The 15,254-nt window shown below is 54.0% G+C and overlaps 6 protein-coding genes across 6 annotated transcripts; 2 read left to right on the top strand and 4 right to left on the bottom strand.

Moving 5' to 3' along the window:
• Positions 1 to 5: 5 nt before the first annotated feature.
• Positions 6 to 796, top strand: CPAR01_07282 (uncharacterized protein; the record flags this gene model as incomplete). The annotated part of the gene is made up of 2 exons (XM_060491552.1): positions 6 to 372; positions 546 to 796. The coding sequence occupies 2 exons, from the start codon at positions 6 to 8 to the stop codon at positions 794 to 796; spliced, it is 618 nt and encodes a 205-aa protein (XP_060350426.1).
• Positions 797 to 1,305: 509 nt separating this feature from the next.
• Positions 1,306 to 2,373, bottom strand: CPAR01_07283 (uncharacterized protein; the record flags this gene model as incomplete). The annotated part of the gene is made up of 1 exon (XM_060491553.1): positions 1,306 to 2,373. One exon carries the CDS (start codon positions 2,371 to 2,373, stop codon positions 1,306 to 1,308), a length of 1,068 nt encoding a protein of 355 aa, XP_060350427.1.
• An 878-nt stretch (positions 2,374 to 3,251) lies between these two features.
• On the bottom strand, positions 3,252 to 4,280 carry CPAR01_07284 (aldose 1-epimerase; the record flags this gene model as incomplete). Its single annotated transcript, XM_060491554.1, has 1 exon — positions 3,252 to 4,280. One exon carries the CDS (start codon positions 4,278 to 4,280, stop codon positions 3,252 to 3,254), a length of 1,029 nt encoding a protein of 342 aa, XP_060350428.1.
• A 976-nt stretch (positions 4,281 to 5,256) lies between these two features.
• On the bottom strand, positions 5,257 to 6,619 carry CPAR01_07285 (transcriptional regulator; the record flags this gene model as incomplete). Its single annotated transcript, XM_060491555.1, has 2 exons — positions 5,257 to 6,342; positions 6,428 to 6,619. The coding sequence occupies 2 exons, from the start codon at positions 6,617 to 6,619 to the stop codon at positions 5,257 to 5,259; spliced, it is 1,278 nt and encodes a 425-aa protein (XP_060350429.1).
• A 2,838-nt stretch (positions 6,620 to 9,457) lies between these two features.
• CPAR01_07286 (glycosyltransferase family 20) lies at positions 9,458 to 11,176 on the top strand (the record flags this gene model as incomplete). Its single annotated transcript, XM_060491556.1, has 3 exons — positions 9,458 to 9,764; positions 9,830 to 10,202; positions 10,264 to 11,176. 3 exons carry the CDS (start codon positions 9,458 to 9,460, stop codon positions 11,174 to 11,176), a joined length of 1,593 nt encoding a protein of 530 aa, XP_060350430.1.
• A 908-nt stretch (positions 11,177 to 12,084) lies between these two features.
• On the bottom strand, positions 12,085 to 14,770 carry CPAR01_07287 (VID27 cytoplasmic protein; the record flags this gene model as incomplete). Its single annotated transcript, XM_060491557.1, has 2 exons — positions 12,085 to 14,537; positions 14,752 to 14,770. 2 exons carry the CDS (start codon positions 14,768 to 14,770, stop codon positions 12,085 to 12,087), a joined length of 2,472 nt encoding a protein of 823 aa, XP_060350431.1.
• Positions 14,771 to 15,254: the final 484 nt, after the last annotated feature.

Here is a 15,254-nt window from a genome sequence, read left to right on the forward strand (position 1 = left end):
ACGTAATGGCAGACTCACCAAACATCCCGGGCCCCAAGAAAGAAGGCCAGAAGCTGTACCTCTGGTCCCGTTCAAGCCAAGGCCCAGTCGGGGAGGGAGCTCCGGGTTCAACAACACCTACAACGGCATCACCAACATCACCATCACCGGAGCAGGCGTCCGACCCTAAGCTCAACCCGACCGACTTCCAGAAGAACTTCCCGACGCAGGACGGTGCCGCCGCGCCGGGGTACCCGTCTATCGGCGAGGCCGTCAAGACCATCAAGTCGGACGACTTCCTCTCCGTCACGCAGACGCCTTGCGCGCGGGACGGGTTTCTCACCGGTATCGCCAGCGGTGCTGGTGTTGGAGGATTCAGATATGTCTTCGGAGGTAGATCTCCCCTAATTGTTCCCATTCTACCTTGCCTCAATTTGAGAATCCCCCTCTCACATCATCTCACCTTCACACTCACACTCACACTCGCACTTATATTTCCTCCCCTTTTCCTACGCTGTACTCATCCTCATTCATACTAAAAGCCAGCCACTAAAACTCTCGACCAGGCTCACCCATCAAGGCGGCAAACTGGGCCGTAGGCAGCTTCCTTATCGGCTGCATCGGCTCCTACGAGTACTGCCAGATGAAGCGGCGGCAGGAGCGCGTCAAGATGAAGCGCACCGTCGAGGTCTACCAGGAGACCATGATCGACAAGCGCCGCCGCGAGATCGAGCAGCTCAAGCAGCAGGCTGAGCAGAAAAAGGCAGAGGAGGAGGCCAAGGCCGCCAGCCAGAAGTCTTGGTACAAGTTCTGGTGAAAGGAACTCGTTCGTGGTGTAGAGGACGAAAGGTTGGCATCTCCAAAGGGATCCTTTGCCGAGCCACGCCTTGTATGAATAGCATTCCGCAAAGGGCGAAAGAGAAGGGCATCTGCGAGTGGCTTTGGCCCGCGATGCACGCGTGTTGAAATAACTGTATCATCATCCATTCGATTTGGGGGTATAAAAGAAAGACTATTTGTATCATTCCATCCATTCTTCCTTGTTCCCCTGTTTCCTATAATTCCTGTCGCAGTCTTTGCTGCGTGATGTGAAGGGGATATAGTGCTGGCCATCATCCAAGTGATGAACCGCAATCCAGGAAAAAGTCCATTCGTAAATAGACGCACCCATATGGTTCATAAACGCCCCTTATCCCTAACGCCGTACGAAGCCTTTCGTGGCTATTCCTTCAGCCTAGGCCATACCAAAGCCAAACGACAAGGCCCAATACTACCAGGCCTCATCGCAGAAAAATTTCGCTGCTTGCACCCATTTTGCGACTATTCTTAGACGTTCGTCACGACTGTGCTGGCTTCCGATTCGGTGAATCGCACCTTTCGTACGCCGCCGCCGCTGCCACCAGCAGAAGGCTTGGAAGGAAGACCAGCACCGCTCCCTCGTCTCCGCTGACTTCTTCTAGCCCTCGCCTCGCTCTCTTCCCTCTTCTTGTACTCGGCCAGCTGCAGGCGGCGCTTCTGCGTCCGTGCATATGCCATCGCGGCTGTAGGCATGAACCCGACACCATTGATGCCTGTGCCGTCGTCGTCCTTGTCTTCTGGATCGTAAATCGTAATCTCCTCCTCCTTCCAGGTAAGCGCAGCCCTGACTGGGTCAACAATCGTCTTCATCTCCTGGTCTTCTTGTTGTTGCTGCAGTCCAGCAGCGGCAGAGGCTATGATGGCAGGGTTGGTCTTGTTGGTCCCCTTGCGGCCCTTGAGCGGTGGTGTGCCTGCGCGTCTCCGTCCTCGGGCTTTCGGATCTTGTAGTTTGTCGAAGGAAGGATGCGAGCGCGGTTGTTGTGTGCTCGTGAGTAGTGTTGTGGCGGTAGCAGTGGGAGCGTCTTCTTCTGTGGATTTCGATTTCGGGATAGACACCGGATCGCTCTTGACATCGGGGTCCGGAATGACGACCAGTGCATCTGCAGCAGTGGTAGCAGTAGTGGTAGCGACGGCAGTGTTGTCGCGCTCAACGTCCGTCATCTCCAACTCAGGAACCTTGACTCTCTTGCGGCTCGCAAACGGGTCGTCGTCAGAATATCCGTACCCCCTGCCGTCCTTGTGCTCGTCGCGGGTCGGATCATATGCGGCGCTGCCGGGTCCAGCAGCAGCAGCTCGGCTCTGTTGCTGGGCTACCCCGCCCCCACCACTATTCCCACCTAACGCCAGACCACGGAACTTGTGGACGACCTTGCTGTGCGGGCTTGCGCTGCCGTCTTCTGCGTCGCTGCTCTTGGGGTGGTCGGCAGGCAGCTGGAAGTTGAATCTGGAGGTTGTGTATATCGGCGACACCGGCGGGGCGTCCTCGTCTCTCTTGCGCTTCGGCGTCGTCGTCGGGGTTGGGAAGGGTTCAGCCATAATGCTGTGCAGTGTGTGGTAAGGTATATTGCGCAGGTAGCGCCGCACTCAAGGCCGTTGATGGTGTGGGCTGATTTAGGGAGGTATCTGACTCGTTCGGGATATTGTTGGCAAATAGGAATGAGTCGGACGATGCAATAAGGCGAAGGACCGTAATTGTCGGTTGGTAGAATGTTGTCTCGGTTAGGTAAGTTGAAGCTTGTAAGCTTTGATTCTCGAGGATATTGGGTATCGTGAATCAGTGGCGGTCAAGAAGCGTAAGTTATCTAGGTAAGGAAGGTACGGTGAGGTAGTTGTTGAAGAGAAAGGCTCTAACTTGGTCAAGTGATTGAATATTTTTAGTCTTGGGAGGCAGATCCGGCAGTTACCCTTTGGATCTGGGCTGGTCCTTCCTTTCCTGAGTACAAACTTGCAAAATGCCCACCAAATGACCGTTACGTGGGCGCGATAAGCTAAACACACCCACGCTAAAACAAAGCTAGAGCCCCTCGGTGAGCTGCGTACGTCGTGTACGCCATGTACGCCGTGTGAACCTCTCTCGTCTTCATCCCATGTTTTTGTGACACCCCCCCCCCCCAAGCTTCGTCAGAAGATTCAGCCAAATCGGGATATTTCCATCCTATACGGACGTTAATGGCTGAAATGTATCCGTATCCCCCGGCTCTCAAAGCTTGAAGCGCTGTTCAGGAATACCGCAGCCGGATGCAGTCTCTGCCTTTGAAGGTTATCACGAAAAATACTGATCGACTTGTGAACCCAAAAGCCAAGTTAAATCAGTTACCGGATTTTTTAACTAAGAAGCAAATTCATTATCCATTCTAGATACTCATTGATATCGTCATATCCACCCCTCAGTACCAATAACTTCCAGAGTCTCTCTACTCGCTCCAAGCCTTGTACACAATCCTCGTGCCATACGTCTCCCCCTTCTTCAATAACATCTGGCCCTTCCACTCATCCACATTAACCGCATTCACCCACCGACTCGGCTCGACACAGAACCCGCTCCTCTTGCCCCGCGCCGCAACCCCTCCCACGGCGGGCACATCGATCCCCTCGCCCGTGTAAAACTGGAACGCCGGCTCCGTGCTGAGAACCTCGAGGTTGACCCCGTTCTTGGGGTGCTTCGCGTGCACGTGCAGCTTCAGCGGCGCTTGGCGGGTATCAATCGGCACTGCGCCAGCCTCCTTCTCCTCGACGACGACAAAGCAGTCGTCCACCGCGGGGGCCTCGACGCCGAGCTCAAACGGCTTACCGCCCTCGATGCCCGGAAACGGCACCGGCCCACCGGTGGGAATACCGTCCTCGCGGGGAAGGTACGCGTTCGTCGCCAGCGTCGCGACGGTGCCAGCAAAGGTCTCGTCGCCCGTGAGATTAAAGTACGAGTGGTTCGTCATGTTGATAGCCGTCTCCTCGGCGCCGTCGACGAGCTGCGCCTCGTACTCCATGCCCAGCACCGAGACCTCCTTGCCATCCACCTGCTGCGTGCCGGCCGTGTAGATGACCTTTACCTGAACCTTTCCGGGGAACCCTTCGTCGCCGTCCTCGCTGGTGAGCGAGAACTGGACGCTCTCGCCACCCTGGAGACCCTCGACGCCCGGGATCGCGCGGACGCCGACGGGCTTGGGACCCTCCCAGACCTTGGAGCTCCAGGGCTTGGCGCCGCCGTGCAGGTTGTTGTTGCCGTCGTTGGCGGCGAGCTTGTACGTCTTGCCCCCGTTGAGGGACTTGATCTGCGCCGAGGCGAGGCGGTTCGCGACACGGCCGACGGTGACGCCAAAGTAAGGCGAGTTGTGCTTCTCGTAGAGGTCCTGGGTCGGGAAGCCTTGGACGATGTTGACGCCCTTGACCTTGAAGGACTGCAGGATGGCGCCCAGGGGCAGGAACTCGAAGGTAGCGTCCGACATTGTGCGAAAGGTATGTGTGGCCTGTTGGGGAAACGGGCTTGGTGATGGGGACAGGTAAGGTAGTCGATCGAAGTGTTGAATCACGGAATTGTCACTCCAAAGTGAAAGAGAGCTACGACAGAGGCCTGGAATCACGCAGAGCTGTACTTTTGGGCAAGGGGACAGCAACCCTTTATGGAGTGCGACCAAGAGTCCCGTCACTGGTTGACATGGCGAAACATGCAATTCAGGCTATTATTGCTTGTATCTGCGCTTGTTGGCCGATGTAGTGGGGTGTTTGGACGAGGATGGCCGATGGAGGAGGGGGTGGAAACAGTTGAAGAGAAATGACAGCGTCTGCGGGGACGCACGCCCGCGGCGGGGTAAATTGGAGACACAAAAGACGTCCAGTATTTGTACGGACCACCTGGCGGGGAAGCTTTCCCCTCTGTTTGGCCGGTGCTCTCACTCCTCAACACCGAACCAGGAGGTTCCTAGCCCCATTTCGAGCGGCCATGCTGTCGTCTAACTGGTGCGTCTAAAACAACACGAGCAGCTTTGCGCCTTGTCTTCGCGTCTCCGGCTTTTTGGGGAAATGGATGGATCCAAAGCTGCCAAGTTCCCAGACGACCAGAGGGATGCTGGCGGATGGCGGATACACACGACAGTCAACTTGAGAGGCCCGCTTGAGCTGGGTAAGAAACTAAGACTGAAGTGAAAGTTTGCTCACATCCGCGAGCTGTGAGTGGATGAACATGTTGTCAATTGTCCCGAATTCCTGAGAACCCACCGTGGTCCGAAAATTAGTGCATTAAGATTGTGTACAACCTTTTGGTGACCTTGTCCTCTTCGGGCGACACTCCGCGATGTAGCGCCACCAAAAACCCAGAGGCCTCATGCTTCCAAGCTACATATGATACAATGAGCAACAATCACACTCATATGAATGATGGACCGCCAACACATGATACAATGTCCCATCCCAATATTCGTTACATCAATCCGATTCTTCGTCGTCGTCGCCGAGGAACGCCAGGTCCGCTCGCGCCTTGCCTCGTGCACGCGACGGGACGTATGACTCTTGGTCCTCGTCATCTTCGTCGTCTTCGTTGTCTTTGACGTTCTCGTCGTCAGAAACATCATCCTTCACAGCCTTTTTGGGGGTTGGTTGGCCACGCGCCTTGCTTCGAGACGATCTGCCTTCTGCGCCCCAATTGGCATTCATCTCCTGAACTGCTTCCAAGTCCGCCTCCAATTCTCTGCGCTCCTTGATCTCTTTTGCCTTTGCTTCTGAAAACCGACCATCCATTCCAATGTCTTTGAGCATGCCTCTGAGGTGCCTAATCTTGGCCTTGGTATCGTCTCCGTATTGCTTCAACTCGAAGCCCCAGATTTTGCGAATACCACACTTGACCAGATGAGATTGTAGCTTTTTGATTTCCGCATCGTCAGGGTTCTCTGAGGCTGCCTGTGCCTTCTTCTGCTTGGTGGCCTTAGCCTTGGTCTTGGGGCCCGCTCCAGCTTCCTTCTTCTTGCGTTTCGGCTTGGGTGGCTCGTCTATCACGTCCGATAGCTCGCTGGTCGTGTCGTCTGCTGGCGCCTCGCCCTTCTTCTCGTCTGAAGCTTCGGGGTGCTTCTCGATTGACTCCTCATCCTTTTTTGCCTCGACCTTCTTCTCTTGTGACTTTTCCTCCTTGTCCTCGACCTTGTCGTCCTCGCTGTCAGGTGGAGAGCTCAAGGCATCTGAACCACTCTCTTCAGCCTTGCCCGCGCGTCCGTTGGTGGGTTTAGACGCCTTCGGCTTGGCAGGGCTCGCTTCGTCAGAATCAGAGTCGATCACAGGAGTTTCCTCCTTCTTCTTCCGCGGGGCTGCTTTCTTCTTCGGCTTCGCCTTTGGCTTTTCTTCCTCGGAGGCGCTCGCCTCGGATTCTTCTACTTTGGCAGAGGCGCGCTTTCTGCGCTTAGCAGGCGGTGATTCATCGGCTGCTTGACGCTTGCCAGACTTCTTCGGCTTCGCATCTTCTTCATCTTGGTTAGGCTCGACTTCTGCATCGGGGTCTGCGTTGCCCTCCACGAGGTCGGTCTAGTATGATGTCAGAAAGACATGCTCCGACACTGTTGGCGGTGCTCGTGCCTATGCCAGTGCCAGGGAGGGGCTAGGTAATTACAGCGAGTTCCTTAATGAGCTTTTTGCTCTTATCCTTCCATTTTCCTGAAGAGAGCATTTCATCTTCGAGCTCGAGATCTGATTCGACGCGCCTTCGGATGGAGTTCACGTTGAGGTTATCGATATCCGTCTTGAAGACCTCGCGGACTTTGGCGAGGATCGTCGCCTCGATCTCCTTGTCTGAAGGAGCCATGCTTGTAAGATTGGCCGGGATGAATGGAGTCAATGGTGCAATTGAATGTTGATGCCGTCAATAAGGAAATTTACAGCTTCATTGGACATTTGGCGCGGAATGGGGTAGAATGCAGGAGCTTCGGGGCTCTGTCGCGCAGGAAGTCGCGTCGAGGGACGGTGTCTGAGCGCAGCAGGTGGACGGCGACGCGGGCAGGCGCAGATCAAGCGCAACCGGGGTAAGCTGCAACTGATTCGACCGGAGTGGGGCGGCAGTCATCCGACGTCAATATCGGGCCTGGTCCGAGCTTTTTACATAGAAGGCAGGATGCAACGGCGCCGGGAGGAAGGAGAGATGGCAGTATTGTGCGCGTGTTCGAAGCAGCCATTCCTTTCTTGATAGGTACAACGCAACTATCAGTCTTGATAAAGTAAGGCTGCTACCTCTACAGTTCTCCTAACTATCACTCGCCGGCCAGGAACGATGACGTATTGTCGAAAGTGGGCTTACTTGATCTGATTTGCGACATTGTGTAGTTATGTAAACCATAAGTGCTGAGGTTTGGTCTCGAAAGCAGCTTCATTATTTAGCACAAGGTGGACGACGAAAGCTCGGAAAGTGAATGTAAGAAAGGTATGGAGTCCCTCAATGCCGCCGTTTGTTTTATGTCCATGATATATCTCTCGATAATTTAAAAGTGTGCAAAGTCGGATCTGAAATGAATGTAAGCCGGTTCATCATGGGCGGGCCGAGGAATAACACCGCAGTCAACCTCGCAAACTTGAATTTGCGGGTGTCAGGACATTTTGGTCCGAAACTTATGGGGCCGTCGATGTCAGTCCGCGGTAGCCAAACAGGGAGCCTGGTCGACCTTGTGGGTTGGATGATTGGGCTAGATCGTTCTCTAAGCACCTAGCGTATGTCATTGGTTACGAAATGGTCGAAATGCCCAGCAATCGGGCCCGAAGCTCCTACCAACTACAATGACAGAGGGTAAGCATGTTGATGATGATGCTGGATAATATTTGATACTAGGATGGTGACAGCACATTTACGTTGCGGGACCGATCACCACTTAATGTGTGCCCAGCTATAAATGCGAAGCCCCACTAGCTTCGAAAGCCTCGGGATTTAGCGAAAAGATGCAAGGTACTCTTCTCTCCAAAGAGTAAAGAGGCAGCTGGAGAAGCGCAGTTGAGGGGGGAAGGAAGGCTCTTGTGTGGCAGCGACAAGCTCACATTGTCGCCGGGAAGCCAGCTGAAGCCTGGAGGCTCGATTTGCAGGAAAGACCGGATGTCATTACGATGGGTGGATGCAGGGAAATTTTCAAGAGACATCGTGAACATTCTCTCCTCTACCGCCGATAAAGTACCCACATCTCGGCGCCGGATTCTCCACCATCTGGCGGAAGGTGCCCAGGTTTCATGTACATCTACTTGACACCTCAAGCTCTGGATGTCTTTTGGGCTCGTCCTGCGAGAGAAATGGATGGCAGAAGACGCAGGTGAGACAGATTCGGCTGGACGGACCTGTTGGAAAAATATCGCTCATATTGCCTCTCAGTCAGATTGTCTCTTTGTCTGGGCCAGAAAGACAGTGGTAGGCGAGACGGGCCTGTACATAGGTAGAGAGAGGTTGGAGGGGTGGCAGAGAAAAGAGTGACAGGGCCGGGAATTCCTCGCAGTGATTTGACAAGGATCTCTACCCAAAATTACGTAGATGGCACCGCAGCAGGTATCTGTACGAAGTACCAGCAGCGCCCAAAATCAAACACCATCCTCTGTACAGGACCTTGCTCTCTGAGTAGGCATGCTCCGGCTTTGACCTCATCTCAGTGTAACAGGTCATTGGATGCTGACCTTGGGTAGCCATGTTTCGTCTGCCGCGTTTGGTGCTCTTCTCTTATCTTGAAATGTTGCCAACCGAATAAGACCAAACATGTAGACTAAGAAAGGCGTCAAACCCATTCGTACTTTTCTCCATTGCCTTTACCCAGAGTGCCCCACAAACCAAGTACCTCTACTTCTGGGGAAACGCAAGCTCTGCCTTACAGTAGTGCGCCAGTGTTACATCAGGTCGAGCTTTCTCCGTTGTGCAGCTGCTGCCCGTCTAGTTTGGATTGCACTGAACCGGATTGGCACTTTCTTGCTTCTTCTCAACACCCTCTCGTCTGCCCTCTCACCCGCCAGGACCTCACTCAGTCAACAAACGCAACCTGACAAGCCAACCACCGACTAGCCGCCGTCTTCCTTCTCTTTCCACCTCACCCTATCTTCACGCACCTGAGGTTCTCTTCTCTCTCCATCCACCCAGACCAAGCTTGTCCTACATTGCACTGCTTGTTTTTGTGCATTACGTTTCCACGTAGCTTGCGTCCGACAGCCCAGCTTCTTCCAATACCGCTGCATCCCTACCGTCCCGTCAACACACCTTATACATACACTAGTCGCCGTCGCCCTTGTTTGAAGCTTTTCTGCGAACCACGACTCACTCCCACCTCTCTCGGCAACTCAAGAAGCTTACGACTTTTGCGACGGAGCTGTGTCCAGCACCAATCTGCCCATTTCGATCTCCCTCAGAGAATCAAATAAACACCAGCCCACCCCTGTGTGCTTTTCCCGTCGCCGTCACTTGAGTTTTGAGTACTTGATCTTCCTGGAATTTATCCCTCCATCATCCCCGCAAGCTCATCCCAGCCAGTCTCAGCTAACACCTTACCCTGCCGCCACAGGACACCCCAGCATACCTTAGCTACTGCTGTTCCCTAATTACCTGCCACCCATCGAACGAACCCTCCACGAAATCTTTCGCACCACCATCTTCCACCGAACACCTTCAGCACCAAGCAAATCGCCCAAGATGCCTTCGCTCGTCCCCGATGAAGAGACTGCGCCTGGTCGCTTACTACTGCTCTCCAACCGACTGCCCATCACTATCAAGCGTTCCGACGATGGCAGTTACTCCTTCTCCATGTCCTCTGGTGGTCTCGTCACCGGCCTCAGTGGTCTGTCAAAAACCACCAGCTTTCAATGGTACGGATGGCCAGGCCTCGAAGTTCCCGAGAACGAGATTGCCGGCATGAAGCAGCGTCTCAAGGACGAATACGATGCTCATCCTGTCTTCATTGACGACGAGCTCGCTGACAAGCACTACAACGGCTTCTCTAGTATGGACGACCCTCCCTTGCCTCTATATTTCCTAGCTTGACTAACAGCCAAACCTTTTTCGCAGACTCTATTCTCTGGCCGCTCTTCCACTACCACCCCGGCGAAATCACATTTGACGAGAGCGCATGGGCCGCTTACCGCGAAGTCAACCGCCTGTTTGCCAAGGCTGTCGTCCAGGACGTTCAGGATGGCGATCTGATCTGGGTTCACGACTACCATCTGATGTTGCTGCCTGAGATGCTTCGCGAGGAAATCGGCGACTCCAAGAAGAACGTCAAGATTGGCTTCTTCCTGCACACGCCTTTCCCTTCTTCTGAAATTTACCGCATCCTTCCCGTTCGCGAAGCCCTCCTGACGGGCGTCCTCGACTGCGATCTCATCGGATTCCACACCTACGACTACGCTCGTCACTTCTTGAGCAGTTGCTCTCGCATTCTGTAAGACGCAATCGAAAAGCGAAAGCTTGTTCTCTTAGACACAAACTGACGTCACATGTAGTGGAACTCCTACGACCCCCAATGGTGTTGATTACAATGGCAAATTCGTCACCGTTGGCGCATTCCCCATCGGTATTGATCCTGAGAAGTTCGTCGAAGGCCTCAAGAAACCCAAGGTCCAGGAGCGCATTGACGCTCTTACGCGCAAGTTCAACGGAGTGAAACTCATTGTCGGTGTCGATCGCCTCGACTATATCAAGGGTGTCCCTCAGAAGCTCCACGCATTGGAGGTCTTCCTGACAGAACACCCCGAGTGGATCGGCAAAATTGTGCTGGTTCAGGTCGCCGTGCCTTCAAGGCAGGACGTTGAGGAGTATCAGAATCTGCGTGCCGTGGTCAATGAGCTTGTCGGCCGTATCAACGGCAAGTTTGGCACCATCGAGTTCATGCCCATTCACTTCCTCCACCAGAGCGTCTCCTTCGACGAGCTCACAGCTCTGTACGCCGTTTCCGACGTCTGCCTTGTTTCCTCCACACGCGATGGCATGAACCTGGTCTCGTACGAGTATATCGCTACTCAGCGCGAGCGTCACGGTGTCATGATTCTGTCCGAGTTCACCGGCGCCGCCCAGTCCCTCAATGGCTCTCTCATCGTCAACCCATGGAACACTGAAGAGCTAGCAAACGCCATCCACGATGCCGTGACCATGTCCCCGGAGCAGCGCGAGACCAACTACAAGAAGCTCGAGCGCTACGTTTTCAAGTACACGTCATCCTGGTGGGGACAGTCCTTCGTCGCCGAGATGACTCGCCTCTCCCAGGAGGCGACGCAGTCCAAGACGTTGAAGAACATTGGCGGCAACGTGGTTGGTCAGGTCACCAAGGCGATTCAGGGCGCCGTTGATAGCGTCACCGGTAGCAAGGATGGCGCGGAAGATGCAAAGGAGACGAAGGCGGTAAAGCAAGAAGCATAACGGCCAATTGTACATCCAACAAAACTTGCAAACCAGGTTATTTACTTTTCCACTGGACAAGAGGCCGCCTGACCCATTTTAACGAAAGCATGATTGAAAGAGAGAAAAGAAGAAGACCTTGCCCTTTTCGGGCAAATTTTAGCTGGGCGAGGAAGCATACATGATCGGGAACAATGGCATCGAGCCGAGCGGAGTTTTTTAGGAGCTTTTTTTGTCATATGCTTTTGTTTCATTCCTGATGGTGGAGAGGGCAATATGGATGGACGGGTCGCATTGAGAGGGAAATGTGTCGTACAAGAGGTCTTTCCAATGCAACGATTTCGATTTGGTTTCTCTAGGGGGCATGACCGTAATAGACTATCTACTACCTACTTGTTCCACGAGAGCTGTGGACCATTGCAAACCAGCCCACTATGTGAACGACCAAATGCACAGTATCAAAGGCAAGCAACGAAGAGCAATCAGACTTCATGGGGATTCAGAATTGTATGAATTTGAGAAAAACCGGCTAATTTCGCATTTGCCTGAACAAGAAATGCAGTGAGGAACAAACCACCAAAGCTTGCTCACTCGCGGAGCTCTTCAAAAGGTATCTAGAAAAGTACCCCTTCTTCTCGTCATGGTACAATGTCAAGAGAGAGAGGAGGCAACGAAGTGAAAAAGCAAGCAAGAGTGAAGATACCTGGCGGCACAGAGCAAGAAGAAGAAGAAATAGAAAAGAGGTAAACGTGTTGTGCCGTAAGTCCGTCCCGTAAAGCCCCCGTCATCCTCCCTCATCACACTCCCGTCCCTTTGCGCTACGCGAATTCAGCGTACTCTCAACCTTGGAAACGCCATCGTGGGGATCAAATAGTCCAACATGAACGCATCACACATAACACACAAAGAAGACCCCTCTCTCGCCTAACTCAGTACGGCGACGCGACGATATCCTCCTTGCCCAACTTGTACCGACCGCTCTTGGGCGTCGTGATCTGTCCAGAATCCCTGCGGCCCATGCTGAGCTGTGCAAAGTTGCCGGCGATGCTCTCGCGAGTAGGGCGCTTGAGACCCTGCTTGCCGACCATGTTGACCTCGTTGGGGAGGGCGACGATGACGTTCTTGTCCGTTCCGAACTTGAAGTCGTCAGCCTTGACCTCTTCGGCGTAGCGCTTGATGCGGTAGGCGGCCTTGGCTCCGCGCAGGACCTTCTTCAGGCTCCACTCCACAATGTACGGACCGGTGGCGGTGATGATGCTCGTCTCTTCGACGCCCTCGCCGGCGTTGAAGCGCGCAGGCGTGAATGACACAGGCTTGCCGGTCTCGTGGGCGAACTGGGCAACGTGCTCGGGTGTCAGAGCCAGGCGGCGAGGTTGAGGCTTGTCGGAAGCCGCGAAAGACTTTTCGAAACCAAGCTTGCCCTCGTTCTTGCCAGACTTTTGCATCGCGTCGATGAGCAGGATGTACGTTCGGCAGGTGGCGAGGACCCAGCGACCGTCGGCGGATGTGTCGAGACCGAGAATGGCTTCACCGAGAGCGGGGATGTGGGTTTTGGCGTTGATTCCTAGGCGATCGAAGAGGCGTACATCGCCCTTGTTGGAAGCGACGGCGATGTATCCCTTCTCCGTAGTAGAGATAGCCGAGAAGTCGTTCTTGGAAACGTACTGCTTCAGCTGAGAATCAACCAGCTTGGTGCCGGACAAACGGGGGTCGACGCGGTAGAGGGCATTCTTCGAGATACCAAGGAAGGTCGGCTCGTGAGTCATCTGGGCAAACTTATTCTCGGGAGCAAAGTTGAGAACAGGGATGTCCTCATGAACATTCCACTCGTCAACGACCTTGCCGTACTCGAGATCCATACGATACAGCTTATTGGGATCCGACTCGTTCTGAAGAATCATGTTGCGATCCTCGTTGTGAAGCATGACCTTCTTGGGGCTGAACAGTGTGCCCTTGGGAGTCTCGACCTTGGAAATGTTGGTGGAGAACTCGAGATTGTTATTCGCCGTGTGCTTGAAGACGCCGATCTTGGATCCGCGCACGACGAAGGACCGATCATGCTTGTAGCCAACAGCAAGCTGAGAGTTAACGTTGCCATCTTCGTCCTTGGTCTCAACATCGTCATCCTCCTCGTCGCTGTCGTAATGCTCGCTACGCTGCGCATCATCCTCTGCATCTTCGTACTCCTCTTCCTCTTCCTCCTCCTCCTCCTGCTCTTCGGGTGTATCCTCCATAACCAAATCATTGAAAGCGGAGGTAATGTACTCCTGCTCTCTGTCCGTCTTCTTTTCCCACTTGACCTCGTTCAGCTGCTCCCACAAAGCTCGGAGAAGAGCTTCTTGGAAACGTTCCAAAGTCGGCTGGTCCTTGAAACGGAGCAGCCAAGAGTATGCTGAGCCATCGGCAGAGAAGTGGTTGAAGATGAAGGACAAGAACTCAAAGTTGAAGACAGGGTTGATATCTGCGATAATCGGGATGCCCAACCAAGCACGGTCCTCGCTTTCGATTTGCAGCCAGTACTCCCACTTTCCAACTTCGGTGACGGTGGCAGTGACAGCGGCAGCTTGCTGGATAAAGGAGCCAGAGGGATGATCGTAGAAGTGAAGCTCACAGCTCTCTGTAGCGTACGTGTCGAGAGCCTCTGGGGCCTCCGCTGACTTCGGAGGGCCAGTCGGCTTGGATTTCTTCTCCGGTGTGATAGGCATCTTCGCCGGCGTCTTCGTAGGGGTCTGGACAAGTGAATGCTCTTCCTTCTTTGTGGGTGTGATCGGGTCTTGCGGCACAAACAGACTGTCGGCAGACTCGATTGATCTGACGAGAGTAGGGCTGTGGATGGGACTTGCGGGAGGAATCGGCTGCTCGTCCTCAAATTCGAATTGCTTCAGGTCGACTTCGGATGCTGTTGTATGCGGCTTGCGGTATTTGCGCTCGTACTGGCACTCCTTGGCGACTCGCTCGAATTGCGCGACTTGACCAGGAGACACAACGTTGTCGCAGACGAACTCGTAGACGTCACCAGTATCACCACTCAGGTCTCTCCAGGCCAGAATCTTCTCCTTGCCTTCCCGAATCTCGATGCGGAAGTAGAGGGCCTCGTCAAGCAGGAAGGTCTTTTCGTCTCTTTCGGCGGCGGCAAGTGCGTCGATCTCGGCGTCCTCTCCTTCCTCCTCGGCTAGAAGTTCGGCCTCGCCTTCCTCGTAGACTCTCTGTACCACGAGCTGGTATTGGAAATCCTGCGCAGTTCGTCGGATGCGGGCAGCTGCGTCCTTGAAGATGAGTTCGGAGTAGCCCTTTGGCGAGAGGGGGCGAACGAGGTAGAGTTGCCCTTGGGGGAGCTCGATGAGAGATTCTTGGTTGCTAGATCCAAAGATAAGTTTGCCAACTGGAAAAGAGGCAAGTTGTTAGCATGTACTTAAGGGCTCTGGGAAATCGCAAACGAGCGCGGCAGTAAGAAGGTGGAAAGGCGTTGATCGCGAAACGGTAACAGAAAATGACGCCAACGAACGCTTCACATGCGCCTCGCTGTCGGTCGCGGGATAAGGCTAAGCGGCGCGGCGAACGCTCCGAGTGATAGGTGAGTAGCGGGGTAAACTTACCGTTTCTGAGGACAAACATCTTGAAGTTTGGGTCTTGTTTGGAAAGCTGTGTTGATCGTGGGCAGAGAGCTCTTGCGACGTGGTTTTGTATTTCTTCAAAGCAAGCCCGGCCGCTGGGTTGATCAAAAGGACAAAGAGACGGAAAGTCCCAGACCTTGGCCACGAAACAAAAGTGATCAGGCACTAGGGAAGAAAATGCGTCATAAGAGGGAGCTTTTGAGTTGGGGTTCAGATGATGGAGGGGTGAAATGGCCTGTGGCTGTGCACGTCCCTTTTTCCTCCCAATTTTTTTGCCACGGCAACACAAGGTCCCTGAGCCACGGTGCCACGGGACCGGGGTATCACGTGGGGCCCCCCGGCAGCGGCCGATCCAGACCCACCCGGACCCTTCTATCCTGCTAGGCAGTACCCTTCCAGCTTCTTTCCCATTGCTTCACAGACATAGCGCCACTGCGAAACAAGAGAATCAAGGTGTTGGAGGCCTCAGATTTGTCTTCAATAAC

Source organism: Colletotrichum paranaense (assembly GCF_030867605.1).
Source record: "Colletotrichum paranaense strain IMI 384185 chromosome Unknown Scaffold_5.1, whole genome shotgun sequence".
In the NCBI taxonomy this organism is placed as follows: domain Eukaryota; kingdom Fungi; phylum Ascomycota; class Sordariomycetes; order Glomerellales; family Glomerellaceae; genus Colletotrichum; species Colletotrichum paranaense.